Genomic DNA, 14,034 nt, shown 5'->3' on the forward strand with positions numbered 1-14,034 from the left:
GCGCGTAACTTTAATTTTCACCCCTCTTTGTTTATTCCTTGCCTAGTGGTGCTTCCAAGGTTCAGGTGTCAATAAATACAGTGATCACTTCTTTCTTTCATAGCAGTTTAGATTTGTCAGAACTGGCCAAAGCAGCCAAGAGGAAGCTTCAGTCGGTGAGTAACATTTTCTCTCTGCTTCCCCGCCCTCAGCTTTGGCTTTCAGGGAGGAGGCTTGGACCCTGGGTGGGACTGGGGAGGGTGCAGAGGGTGGGTTGGATACAGAGCGAGTACAGCTTACCAGGAGTCTTGAGTGCGGAAAGCAACAGGGACGAAGGAACAAGCCTTAGGGGCTTTTTTAGATTTTTATATCCTTCACTTTAAAGAGTGTGTTGCTGGTGTTAAACTCCTGGGAGTAGCCAGCAGCAACTCGAGGAGCATTTGGCCCTTGCTGAGGTGCCAATGGATTGACTGCTGGAAGTCGGCAGCCCTTGCTGGCTGAGTGGAGATTGTGCCACACTGAGTCCCTCATCTGCCCCACTGCCCGTTTGCATGCTCTAAAGAGCCACCATCCTGCCACGGACTTGATGTCAATAGAATTGCCCCAGACACCCATTGGCTTCCCCTTGTTTGAGTGGGGCAGGGCCTCCCCATTCCACCCCAGAGCTTTGAAGGGGCTGGTGGCAGAAGAGCAGAATGTGTGTTTCAGTGCTGGGGGGGGGGGCGGCAATGCTGGGGAAATGCTGTGGGCTTCATGAGGAGGGTTTCCTGGTGGGGCATCTGGTGGCTGCTTGAGAAGCCTGGCTAGATAGATGGAATTTAAGTTGATCCACCGGCCGGCAGGCAAGCAAGCAGGGGCCCCTTAGGTTCTGAATGTCGGGGAAATAAAAAGCACACCTTTGCCTCTCACTCCCAGGAGGGGGCTTTGCCATAGAGAGTCGTGCTGAACTTTCCCTCCCCTCCTCTCCAGCTGAGCAATCACTTGTTTGAAGAGCTCGCCATGGATGTCTATGACGAGGTGGACAGGCGGGAGACGGACGCAGGTGACCTTCTGTTGTGGGACTTTTGGGTGCTGGAGGGTGGGTGGGTGCCATGCCGCAGCACAGGGGCCCTGCGTGAGGCCAGAATGAGCCTCCTCAGCAAAACGCTGCATTGCAGCAAAGGGCTCCTGCCCCTGGAAGGTGCCAAGTCCTCTCTACTCTTCTTGCCCCGTACTGCAATTTCCCCTCCTGAGTAGCTCTACGTCACAGGGATGTGATGGCCTGGGGTGTCAGCCTTGGCAGCTGCTGTGGGCCTTCCCTAGTCTGGGGCCCTGCAGGTGTTTGGGGAGTTGTAGTCCAAGGGCTGGACAAGGCTGATTATAGCCCACAACCCAAGCCTTGGTTTTTACTTTAGAGTGAAATTGTGTTTGACCCGGAAACTACAACTAATCCAGAATGCGGCAGCTAGACTGGTGACTGGGAGCGGCTGCCGAGACCATATAACACCAGTCTTGAAAGAACTACACTGGCTCTCAGTACGTTTCCGAGCACAATTCAAAGTGTTGGTGCTGACCTTTAAAGCCCTTGGTCCAGTATACCTGAAGGAGCGTCTCCACCTCCATCGTTCTGCCCGGACACTGAGGTCCAGCGCCGAGGGCCTTCTGGTAGTTCCCTCGCTACAAGAAGCCAAGTTACAGGGAACCAGGCAGAGGGCATTCTTGGTAGTGGTGCCTGCCCTGTGGAATGCCCTCCCACCAGATGTCAAAGAGAAAAATAACTACCAAACTTTTAAATGACATCTGAAGGCAGCCCTGTTTAGGGAAGCTTTTAATGTTTAATAGGTTTTTGTATTTTAGTGTTTTGTTGGAAGCCACCCAGATGGGCAGGGTATAAATAATAAATATTATTATTATTATTATTATTATTATTATTATTATTATTATTATTATTTATTATTGAAATTTGTGTGTCTTATTATGGGGGGAAAGCTCATTTGCCCAGAGGGCTTCATTTGGGACAAGGACTGGGCTCTAGGACATGTGTCCAGTGCTTTGACTTCAGGTGTGGGAGGTTTATGCGGGAGGGAGCCCCCATTGTCTGCCACTGATTCCCAGCCAATGCCCAAGCATGGAGAGACTGTGGGCCTCAGGATGTTGTTGGGCTTCAACTCTCAGCAATCTGCATGGCTGACGGTCCGGGATTATGGGGCTGGAGGCCAGCAATACCTGGTGAGCCACAACAAGTCACTCATCTTTTATGTAGAAACCTAAGCAAAGCTAACCCTGGCTTTCCTCTCTCTGTCCCTTGAAATAGTGTGGCTTGCCACTCAGAACCACAGCACGCTGGTCACCGAGACAACGGTGGTCCCTTTTCTCCCCGTCAATCCCGAGTACTCTTCAACAAGGAACCAGGTATGTTACTCATGCCCTTTCTCTGTCATCTGAGGAGGAAACTTATTCCCAAGCCCTAAACACAGGCAGAGGATTTTCCATCTATCAGATTTCTACCTTTGTGGAGAAATTCAGAAGTGGATTGCTGGAATTCACCGTATGTGGAGGCTTTCTGGGATCTGATTTGGAATCTTCTGCTGGTGCAGAATGTGATTGGCAAACTGCTGAGCAGGGAGCTTCCGGTCAAGAACATGGAGCACCAGGGTTAAAGCAGCTTCACTGGCAGCCCATCTGCTTCCAAGCCAGGTTCAAGGTTCTGGCACTGATTTGCAAAGCCCCATACAACTTTGGCCCAGGAAACCTCAGGGATGGCCTGAACCCTTGTATCCCAGCTTAGTCATTGAAATCCTCTGCGGCAGCAGCTGTTGATTGTTCCCTGAGTTGGTGAGGCTCATTTGACAACAGTGAGAAAATGAGCCTGAGGAACCCTCTGCCACTAGAGATTCACCAGGTGCCTTCTGTGCCAACTTTTAAATGCCTGCTGAAAATTGTTCTGTTCTGCCAGGACTATGCAGGCAGTTAACTATACATCCTTCCACAATGGTTAACTGTTGTCTGGTTTGGGGTTTTTTGTAAATAATTTTTATTCATTTTCCTATTAAAAACATTCATATTAGTAACAAATCAAACCAAATCTTTCCACATTCAAAAACAAAAAGCAATATAGCCAATTATATAATCTAAATTAATTAATTTCAATGGGACTTCCCGTGTTCTGGATTTCAAAAGCCAAATATCCATCCTTTATCTTTCAGCTATCTTCTCTATTACTTCACAGTTTTCCAATCCTGATATTAACAATCTCCTCTCTCTCTCAGTCAGTTGCTGGTATAACTCACTGTCTTGTTTTATTTGACCATTCATTATTTCTGTAATCACGCAGGGGGCTTTTCCCACATTATTCTTAGTTTTAATATTTTGAAGCACAGTCCACTTGGATGGGCCCTTCTTTTTCTGCTGATTGTTGTTCTAATAGGCTCTGGGCTTCCATCCAAGGTTGAAATTAATTAGTGACTTCTCACTGTCTTTGATCTTTGATGTTTCAAATGTACTGTAGAGATGTACTTGGCAATCAGTAAGTCACACAAAGATTGTTTCGGTTTCCTCATAAAAGCACACGCCAGCTCTCTGGGGCCCTTGGACAGCTGGCAGGCATCCAGAGTTCACCGCCACTCTTTTCTCAAACTGTAATGTTCCATGCAAGCAAATGTGTCCTCTGTAAAGTACACCCCTTTTGCAATTCCAATAAAAAAAATCTCCAATCTCCCGCCATTGAAGGAGGTTTTTTCTGATCATATCCTTTTTCTTACTGCATCAGAGCTTTTACCATTGCCATCTTCCTCCTTAGCCCAAGCTGTTCTGATCATATCTGATCTTGCTCTGCCAATTTTGATCAGGGCTCTCTGCCAAGGACTGTGATGAGTCAATAAGTCCAATTATTTTACTACTCCTGCGTTTCCTTTGGGTAATTAATTATTTCTTGGTGGGGTTCGCCAAATCATGAAATAGTAAATATAACAAATACAAAAGTACGGCAGCCGCTCACCTCATTCATCAAAACGACAAGAAAGGAGTCTTTTTGAAGTCCGAAACTTGACCTCCAACGACTGTGTAGTTTAGCAGATTTTTCTTTTAACTCTTTCCATCTAGAACATGCCTGGTTTTTTGCCAAATCTTTTAATTGTTAGGAAACAGGGACTCCCAGCTGACGAGACTGACTTTGGAGAGTTGCCAAATTCGTGCCTCGGACATCACCCGGGGTCCCTGCCTCCGCATCTTGTTGCGGAGCGCAGATAACGGACTGCAGGTGGCACAGCTCCCCCCCTTACCTGGGGGGGTGGTGGCCAGGGTTAATTACCCTCATTTAACCCCGAATTACTGACATGACTGGCTGTCCGATCTCTTGGGAGGCCACCATATCTGTTTTTAACCTTTTAAAGGTTTTTCTTACATGATTTTATTGCTGTAAGCCATGTATGTGTTGTGTGTGTGTGTGTGTGTGTACGTATATGTGTGCCCATGCCCACACATATCTGTGATACAGCTGTATACAAATATCTGTATGAATAAATAAACAAACTGTGCATCTTGGTTCTGAATACTGAACCTGTTGCTGATATTATCTTGGGAACAAGGAGATGCCGAGAGCTCTGAGCTTTCCTTCTGCTGGAAATGGATTTTTCCAGAAAGCCTGGGAAGGCATGAATCTGTATAGGAGGCGAAGGATCTGCTTTCTGTTCCTGCTTCTCTGGCTGCTTTCTTCTATTGCCTTGCAAGCTCCTCCAGCTCCTCTGAGGCCTTGTCTTGCCTCTTGTCTTTCAGGGAAGGCAAAAGCTGGCTCGCTTTAACGCCCATGAATTTGCAACACTTGTCATAGACATTCTTGGGGATGCCAAGCGAAGGCAGCAAGGGAACCCTGTCCCAAGTTCCAGAGGTGAGTCCCTGTTTGGACGACTGGCTGACTTGAGTTTTCAGGACAGATAAAGGGACGTCCTTCTTCATGCAGCACTATGGGACTCGCTTCCACAGGAGGCAGTGATGGCCTCCAGCTTGGATGGCTTTAAAAGGGTTGGACAAACTCCTGGAGGAGATAAGGGCTATTGATGGCTACTAACCCTAATGCCTCTGCTCTGCCGCCACAGTCAGAGGCAGCAGTGCTTCTGAATACCAGTTGATGAAGCCACAGGAGGGAGGAGGGCTCTTGTGCTCAGATACCACTTGTGGGTTTTCCGTAGGCATCTGTTTGACCAAACAGGATGCTGGACTAGATGGGCCATTGGCCTGATTCAGCAGGTTCTGCTTGTGTGCTTAGGACCGTAGTGCAGGCAAAAGTACAAAGGGATCCTGGTGAAGGCTTCAGCTGACTCCATCCTGCTGCCTGTTTCCCTTTCGTTCTGGTTTATGGAGCTGCATTCTCTAGGCTGGTCATTTTGAGGAATGCCACATTCTGCACACATTCCCTAAACATCAGGCATTTGGTTGCTGCTTTTGCAGAAAATGTAGAGCTGATCCTGAAGTCTGTCAACAGCCAGCACAGTACAGAGTGTCAGGATAATGACCAGCCTGACTACGACAGCGTTGCCTCTGACGAAGAAGTGGATCTGGAAACAAGCTCAGTCAAGGCACCCCGGCAGAAGGTGAGCCTGTGCAGAGATATCTAGAGGGCGGCAGCATGTTGGAAGGGTGCTGTGCAAAAAGGCTGCTCCTCATGAAGCGCTCGCCTCAGGCCCATCACTGCTGCTAAATGTGAACAGTCCTTTGCAGAGTGAGCCTTGTCCCTGCTTATTTGAGCAGCTGGGCCTCCATCCCCAGCACTCTTGGTTCATTTGAAAAAAGAGATTTGTAAGGTTGCTTGGTTCCCCTTCCAGATCTGGAAGGAGACTTATGGCCTCTCCTGACTTTAAAGGAGAGAGAGAGAGATGGTACTTCAAAATCCTTGAGGTGTTTGGGGACACCTGCCTTTGGACCAGCATAAACCCTTTGATGCTAATTTTGAGAGCCTATCTCACTTTTGACTTCTGAGTTGAAAACTTCTAGTTATATTGATTCATTTGTGAATTGCCTTTGGAGTTGTTTGTTTTATGTTTGTTTCTGATGTGCAGTATATAAGTGGCACTGAATTCTGCATCATGCCATAGTATTCTCAGAGGCTTCATTGTTTATTATTTAACATGTCCCTTTTGACTTTGGTCCTCAAAGTGAGAGGAAACAGCTGTGTCTAAATGAGTAACACATCATTGTGTGTTGCGTTTTGCAGAGCCTGGATTCAGACTTGTCGGATGGACCCATCACAACCCAGGAATATCTGCAGGTTAAAAACGCCCTGGTGGCTTCGGAGATGAAAATCCAGCAGTTAATGAAGGTGAACGTCAACTTGAGCGATGAGCTGAGGATCATGCAGAAGAAGGTAGCATGAGAGTGAACGAGAGAGGGTTTAGTTTAGTGCGCCTTGAGTAAAAACCCCACATGCATGAAAAGGGCAGAATGTTGAAAGCTCAAAAAAAGGACTGCAGAGCCTTCTGCAACCTGAGACCCTCCCACTGGCTGTTGGGTTCCAACTCCCATCATCCCTTACCACTCTGGTCAGTGGCCAGGGATCATGGGAGTTGGAGTCCTGCAGGGTAGCAGGTTGGTGAAGCATGGTCTAGCATCAACTTCCTGATTGATGGTGCTCAACCGTACTCAGCTGGGGCTCAAAGGGAGGGAAGCCACTTGGCTCCCCACCCCCATGAGCCGCAGGGTGTCCAATCCTGCACGAAGTTGTCCCTCACTGTTCACTGTGAAAGAAAAGGAAATAGAAGCCTTCTGTTCCTGTTAATTCCTCTTGGGATTGCTCAGGCTTGGACCCCCATAGATCAAATATTCATCACTTGCATCCCTAGACCACAGCCCTGGTCACCTTAATTCATAGTTTTCCCCTCCCCCCACCCACTGATCTCAGTCACCCCATTAAGGAAAGGCATGACTGCAAATGGTTTAGGGTGGGTTTGTACAGCTATTTATGGATTCTCCCGTGTGGTGAGATTTTAAATCCATGAATTTCTTGAGTGGTCAAGGGCAATGCTTTGTCTACGCTGTGTCAGTAAAGTGAAAGAGTTTGCCTTTATTTTATATTTTTCTGTGCTGCCTTCTCCATAGCATGAAAAAGGAGAATGATAAACAAAATTATCCTGTTCTTTCTTTGAGAAGCTCAGGATGGGATACACTGTGTGGGCCTCTTGTCTTCACTGCAGCCCTGTGGGGTAGGCTAAGCCGAGGGAGACCGAGGAGTCCAAAGCCCTCCCAGTGAGCTTCATGGCAAATCAGGGATTTAAGCCCCGGTCTCCCTCATCATAGTCCAGTGCTCAAACCACAGCACTACCTGTTCTCAGCTCACGGTTTCCACCATGGCCGTGATCTACTGTGTGAGAGCAAACCCAGTGATCATAGCAAAATGTTTTGCAAAATATGAGCAATGGGGATCATAGAATCCTAGAATTGTAGAGTTGGAAGGGGCCGCAGGAGTCATCTAGTCCAACCTCTGACAATGCAGGAATCTTTTGCTCAACTTGGGGCTTGAGCCCACGAACCTGAGATGAAGAGTCTCGTGCTCCACCAACTGAGCCCTTTCAGTTCTCAGTTCAATGTCACTAGACTTGTGAGCCTTGCTAAAATTATAATGGGCTTCTGGGAATGTGTGTAGGACTTTGAGTGCAAACTGTAGCTCCCCCCACCTACTTTTTCATCTCCCTCAAAGATTTTCAGCAAGGAGCAGCAGCTGACCACAAAGCCCCTCTTGGACGTGTTTTGTGTTTTAGATGGGTGGCCAGGGCTACTGCAGGCAGTGGGGAGGTGGTTTGAGAAATATGTTGCAGCTTAGAGTAAGAAGGAAGAGGAGGGGCTGAGGAAGGGTATCCACAGGCCTTCAGGGGTGGGAGAGAGAACTAACTTCCAAAGGCAGCGAAAGGGTTTTTTCTTTCTCTTTTCAAGATCTCTCTGACCCAACACTGCAATTGCATGGCTTAGCGTCTCAGTGCTATGTAAAGTTCCTCCCCCTCCCCTTTATGATGGATGTAGCAATTCATGAGCCGCCAGTGGGTGTGGGCAACTTCCTCCTTTTATATCTATTTGCGGGGGGGGGGGGGAGAGAGAAAGCAGGAGCGGCAGCTGCTTTAAACTGCGCAGAAAACTGCAGAAGGCCCACCAGAGGTTTTATGGCTCTTCCTCCTGATTAATTGTGCCCTTAGCTGACTTGAGGACATTGTTGGGAATCTCTTGTGATGGGGCTCCTGTTCTGATCCCCCTTGTTGTATTTCCATTCCAGTGGCCTTGCCCCTCTCTCTTGTGCAAATAGGTTTGAGTCTCGTTTCGTCTTCCACTTCCTGCGGTGACATTGCCATTTCCCCAGTTCCCTCTTTTCTCTGATTTGACTGTTGGGCGCTTGGCCTGAGTCAGCCGCTTTTAAAGAATGTTGCTAAAGCCGATGTCCGCGTTGCTCAGAAACTTGTTTTTTTTTTTTTTAAGGAATATTTATTAAATTTTCCAATTTTTTAAACAAACAAACAAACAAAACAAACAGAAACATTAAACACAGGCATAAAATTCATAAACCATACTTTTAAATAACAAATTTCTCAGACCTCCTCATACTTCTCCTTCTTGTATCCCAATTAAGATTATTTGTTCAGCAAATCCTTCATTTAAAGCATTACAGCTTATAACATTACCTTATTTTTCAAACCCTTTCTTTTCCCCATCTATGTTCTTATATATTATTGCAGCTAGAAACCTCTCAATTTCAATCCAACACCATCTAACTTTCTTAAATTTTACAATGTTTCTGTAAATAGTCCTTAAATTTTTTCCAATCTTCTTCAGCCAACTCTTCTCCCTGGTCACGGATTCTGCTCATCAATTCTGCCAGTCCCATACAGTCGATCATTTTCATCTGCCATTCTTCCAGAGTGGGTAGATCTTGCGTCTTCCAATACTTTGCGATGAGTATCCTTGCTGCTGTTGTAGCATACATAAAAAAAGTTCTGTCCTTCTTTGGCACCACTTGGCCGACCATGCCCAAGAGAAAGGCCTCTGGTTTCTTCAAGAAGGTATATTTAAATACCTTTTTCAATTCATTATATATCATTTCCCAGAAAGCCTTAATCTTTGGGCACGTCCACCAAAGGTGAAAGAATGTACCTTCAGTCTCTTTACATTTCCAACATTTATTATCGGGCAAATGATAGATTTTTGCAAGCTTGACTGGGGTCATGTATCACCTGTATATCATTTTCATAATATTCTCTCTTAAGGCATTGCATGCCGTGAATTTAATCCCGGTGGTCCACAACTGTTCCCAGTCAGCAAACATAATATTATGTCCAACGTCTTGTGCCCATTTAATCATTACAGATTTAACCGTCTCATCCTGAGTATTCCATTTCAGCAGCAAGTTATACATTTTTGACAAGGTCTTAGTTTTGGATTCTAGCAATTCTGTTTCCAATTTTGATTTTTCCACCTGGAAACCAACTTTCTTGTCCAAATTATAAACCTCCATTATTTGGTAATAATGAAGCCAATCTCGCACTTTATCTTTCAATTTCTCAAAACTCTGCAATTTCAATCTGTCCCCTTCTAGTTCCAAGATTTCCCAATATTCTGGCCATTTAGCCTCCATGTTAAGTTTTCTCTGAGCCTTAGCCTCCATTGGTGACAACCACCTTGGAGTTTTATTTTCCAGTAAATCTTTATATCTAGTCCAAACATTAAACAGTGCTCTCCTGACAATATGATTTTTAAAAGCTTTGTGTGCTTTCACCTTGTCGTACCACAAATATGCATGCCACCCAAAAACATTGTTGAAACCTTCAAGATCCAAAATGTCTGTGTTCTCAAGAAGCAGCCAGTCTTTCAACCAGCAAAATGCTGCTGATTCATAGTAAAGTTTCAGGTCTGGCAGGGCAAATCCACCTCTTTCCTTTGCATCAGTTAATATCTTAAATTTTATTCTAGGCTTCTTGCCCTGCCAGACAAATTTAGAAATGTCTTTCTGCCACTTCTTGAAACAATCCATTTTGTCCAAAATTTGCAAAGTTTGAAACAAAAACAACATCTTAGGCAATACATTCATCTTTATAGCTGCAATTCGACCCAACAAGGAAAGCTTCAAATTTGACCAAATTTCTAAATCTTTTTTCACTTCAGCCCAACATTTTTCATAATTGTCTTTGAACAAATTCCCATTTTTAGCTGTCATATTAATCCCCAAATATTTCACTTTCTTAACCACAGTCAGGCCTGTTTCATTTTGGAACTTTTCTCTCTCTATCGGTGTTAAATTTTTCTCGAGTACTTTGGTTTTTAACTTGTTCAGTTTAAATCCTGCCACCTGACCAAATTCTTGAATTAGTTCTAAAACTCTTTTAGTACTAGATTCTGGCTCCTGTAGTGTCAAGACTAAATCATCTGCAAACGCTCTTAATTTAAACTGTTTGGCTCCGACCTGTATACCTTTAACCATCCGGTCCCTTCTAATCATGTTCAGCAAGACCTCCAGGACCGAAATAAAAAGCAGAGGGGAGATTGGGCATCCCTGTCGTGTCCCTTTTTCTATCTTAAACTGTTCTGTAACCACATTATTTACAATTAGTTTAGCCGTTTGTTCTGAATATATTGCACCAATACCATTCTCAAAACCATGGCCTACCCCCATGGTTGGCCTAGCTTGGGTTCATGTTGCTAGATGTTGGAGCTCCTCTTGACACACACAACCGCACCTGAAATTTTGGGGCTCCCAAAGCTTTGAGAATGTAACTGATTTGGCAGACGTTTCCTATAAAAGGAAAAGACTGCCTTTAAAAACAGAAAGACAAGCAAAACCTGGCTAGCTGGTGACAGTTTTCAAGCATGAGGATGCACTGACTGTGCTGCCCCCCTCCCCCAATTCTTGCTTTGCTGTGCTGTGGGGACATCCAAGCCCCCACTCTGAAATGTTTTATTCCAGCTTCAGACGCTACAGAGTGAGAACATGAGTCTCCGGCGACAGGCCACAACAAACGCCTCCCTGACTCCTGCTGGCTCTGAGTACCCAGACGCCGGCAGCCACTCTTCCTTGATCTGGCGGCCCTCTGTGCGCAGCAGCCGGCCCATGTCCATGTACGAGACAGGATCAGCCCAGAAGCCCTACTTGCCATTGGCCGAGGTCTCCTACCCAGAGGAGCACATCACGTCGCGGCTGCAGCCGTTCCCTCCCCACGTAAGTAAGACCACCAACCTGCTGCCTCTTGGGGGGGGGCTGCTTGGGCTTGCCTCACTCAGCCTGCCCCCAATCTGAGGCTCCCCAGATGTTGGGCAAGGCTGGCCATGTCCCTGGGAGAAGTGCCTCTCTCTGCGGACAGAGCATCTCTGCCTAGCTCTTTGGGGCTGTAGCATTTCTGCTGTGCAGACTGGAGCTTTGGCCTTCCGCTTGCCCTCTTCATTTCACCTTTCGCCAACCTGGTGCCCGTCATATGAGGATGGGCTGCTGTTGCTCAGTGGGGAGAGAAAGCTGCTCTGTGCATGCTCAAGGAACCTTAAGCATACACTACGACTGCTTGTCAGTTTCTCTGATGAAGAGGGGCGATCAAATATGAAAGAGGGGTGGTGGTCAGTTAGCACCTTGAAAGATGTGGGATCCCAGGAGGGGGGCAGGGGGATCTGCAGGGGGCTTCTTCCCATGGGCTCCTCCATTACTTCAAAGCCAGAGTTTGCTCACGCCAACGTCCAAGCACCCTGAGCTCCTGCAGTGGTGTGTCTTTGTCTTTCCTCACTCACTGATGCTTGCCTCTTTGTGTCTTGCTGGATTTCAGAGATGTTGCTCTTGCACCCATTACCCACTCTTGGGACATTCTATTGTGGGTTTATTGATCTAAATCAAATCCCTTATGAATACACAGTGGAAGTGAGGAACAGGTTTAAGGATTTAGATTGGCTGAACAGAGTGCCTGAAGATCTGTGGATGGAGGCTCGCAACATTATACAGGAGGCAGCTGGATGATATTCCAGCTGAACTATTTAAAATTTTAAAAGATGGTGCTGTTAAGGTGCTACACTCAATATGCCAGCAAATTTGGAAAACTCAGCAGTGGCCAGAGGATTGGAGAAGATCAGTCTACATCCCAATCCCAAAGAAGGGCAGTGTCAAAGAATGCTCCAACTACCGCACAATTGCACTCATTTCACATGCTAGCAAGGTTATGCTTAAAATTCTACAAGGCAGGCTTGAGCAGTATGTGGACCGAGAACTCCCAGAAGTGCAAGCTGGATTTTGAAGGGGCAGAGGAACCAGAGACCAAATTGCAAACATGCGCTGGATTATGGAGAAAGCTAGAGAGTTCTAGAAAGACATCTACTTCCACTTCATTGACTATGCAAAAGCCTTTGACTGTGTCGACCACAGCAAACTGTGTGTTGACCACAGCAAACTATGGCAAGTTCTTAAAGAAATGGGAGTGCCTGATCACCTCATCTGTCTCCTGAGAAATCTCTATGTGGGAAAAGAAGCTACAGTTAGAACTGGATATGGAACAACTGATTGGTTCCAAATTGGGAAAGGAGTACGACAAGGCTGTATACTGTCTCCCTGCTTATTTAACTTATATGCAGAATTCATCATGCGAAAGGCTGGTCTAGATGAATCCCTAGCCGGAATTAAGATTGCCGGAAGAAATATCAACAACCTCAGATATGCAGATGACACAACCTTGATGGCAGAAAGTGAGGAGGAATTAAATAACCTTTTATTGAGGGTGCAAGAGGAGAGCGCAAAATACAGTTTGAAGCTCAACATCAAAAAAAGAAAGATCATAGCCACTGGTCCCGTCACCTCCTGGCAAATAGAAGGGAAAGAAATGGAGGCAGTGAGAGATTTTACTTTCTTGGGCTCCATGATCACTGCAGATGGTGATAGCAGTCACGAAATTAAAAGACGCCTGCTTCTTGGGAGAAAGGCGATGACAAACCTAGACAGCATCTTAAAAAGCATAAAGCCATTGTTTTCTCAGTAGTGATGTATGGAAGTGAGAGCTGGACCATAAAGAAGGCTGATTGCTGAAGAATTGATGCTTTTGAATTCTGGTGCTGGAGGAGACTCTTGAGAGTCCCATGGACTGCAAGAAGATCAAACCTATCCATTCTGAAGGAAATCAGCCCTGAGTTCTCACTGGAAGGACAGATCGTGAAGATGAGGCTCCAGTACTTTGGCTACCTCATGAGAAGAGAAGACTCCCTGGAAAAGACCCTGATGTTGGGAAAGATGGAGGGCGCAAGGAGAAGGGGACGACAGAGGACAAGATGGTGGGACAGTGTTCTCGAAGAGACCAGCATGAGTCTGACCAAACTGCGGGAGGCAGTGGAAGACAGAAGTTCCTGGCGTGCTCTGGTCCATGGGGTCACGAAGAGTCGGACATGACTAAACGACTAAACAACAACATTGTGGGTTTCTTTCTTTTTTATAAGAACCTGCTTTTATACTGTGCACATGTGCCTGCGCGTGCATCTGTGTATCTTTCTCTCCCTTATTTTTAGGCAGGGAGGAATGGGCTGGTGACCAGCTATTCTTCCTCCATGCCTTTTTTCTCCATTCTCTACTGGTTGGGATACAGAAACACACAAAGGGTTGTGTACAGTACATCTTCCCTGGAAAAGCTCCCACTTCTGCTAGCAGAGCTGTTCCTTCTCCTTCTTCTGCAGGAGGGTCACTTCTTATCCACCCCTCAGACTTTACCATGCCTGAGCTTCTGGCACTGTGGATCCACCATGTCTGTGCCTCCCCCGCCTCCCCTTATTTCTATCTCAGCTGCTTGAACTGTGAAGCTGCCTGGCAGATCAAGCTGGAGCGCTGGCTGAGACTGAGAGGTGGCCACAGCCACCTGAGAAGGTTTAACTGTTCTGCGTTGGGGGAGGGGCTGCTGTGCCAGCTGGACCAGAAATTGGGGGAGGCTGTAATGCTTGCAAGGCAGTCCCCAGAATCTCTTGCTCAATCTGCTGGTGGTTTTGCTGGCCACCTGGGCAAAGAAGCCCTGGAGGGCTTGGCAAGCCGAGAGGGAGAAGGGCAGCTGGGCAGGGGCCTGTGGTGACAGCTGGGAGGTGGGCGCAGCTGAGAAGGCC

General features: G+C 46.5%; 1 protein-coding gene across 7 annotated transcripts in view; it reads left to right on the forward strand.

Moving 5' to 3' along the window:
* GIT2 (GIT ArfGAP 2) overlaps positions 1 to 14,034 on the forward strand; it is a 41,496-nt gene that overhangs the window by 16,683 nt on the left and 10,779 nt on the right. The window contains exons 9-16 of one of the 7 annotated variants that reach the window (XM_053363322.1): positions 104 to 155; positions 949 to 1,021; positions 2,273 to 2,370; positions 4,732 to 4,843; positions 5,404 to 5,546; positions 6,167 to 6,316; positions 10,892 to 11,143; positions 13,453 to 13,542. In XM_053363322.1, the coding sequence (XP_053219297.1) occupies positions 104 to 155; positions 949 to 1,021; positions 2,273 to 2,370; positions 4,732 to 4,843; positions 5,404 to 5,546; positions 6,167 to 6,316; positions 10,892 to 11,143; positions 13,453 to 13,542 (970 nt within the window). The remainder of the gene's footprint in view (positions 1 to 103; positions 156 to 948; positions 1,022 to 2,272; positions 2,371 to 4,731; positions 4,844 to 5,403; positions 5,547 to 6,166; positions 6,317 to 10,891; positions 11,144 to 13,452; positions 13,543 to 14,034) is intronic. The other 6 variants (XM_053363317.1, XM_053363315.1, XM_053363316.1 and 3 more) reach the window with 6 other exon arrangements.

Source organism: Podarcis raffonei, chromosome 13 (genome assembly GCF_027172205.1).
Source record: "Podarcis raffonei isolate rPodRaf1 chromosome 13, rPodRaf1.pri, whole genome shotgun sequence".
Taxonomy (NCBI): domain Eukaryota; kingdom Metazoa; phylum Chordata; class Lepidosauria; order Squamata; family Lacertidae; genus Podarcis; species Podarcis raffonei.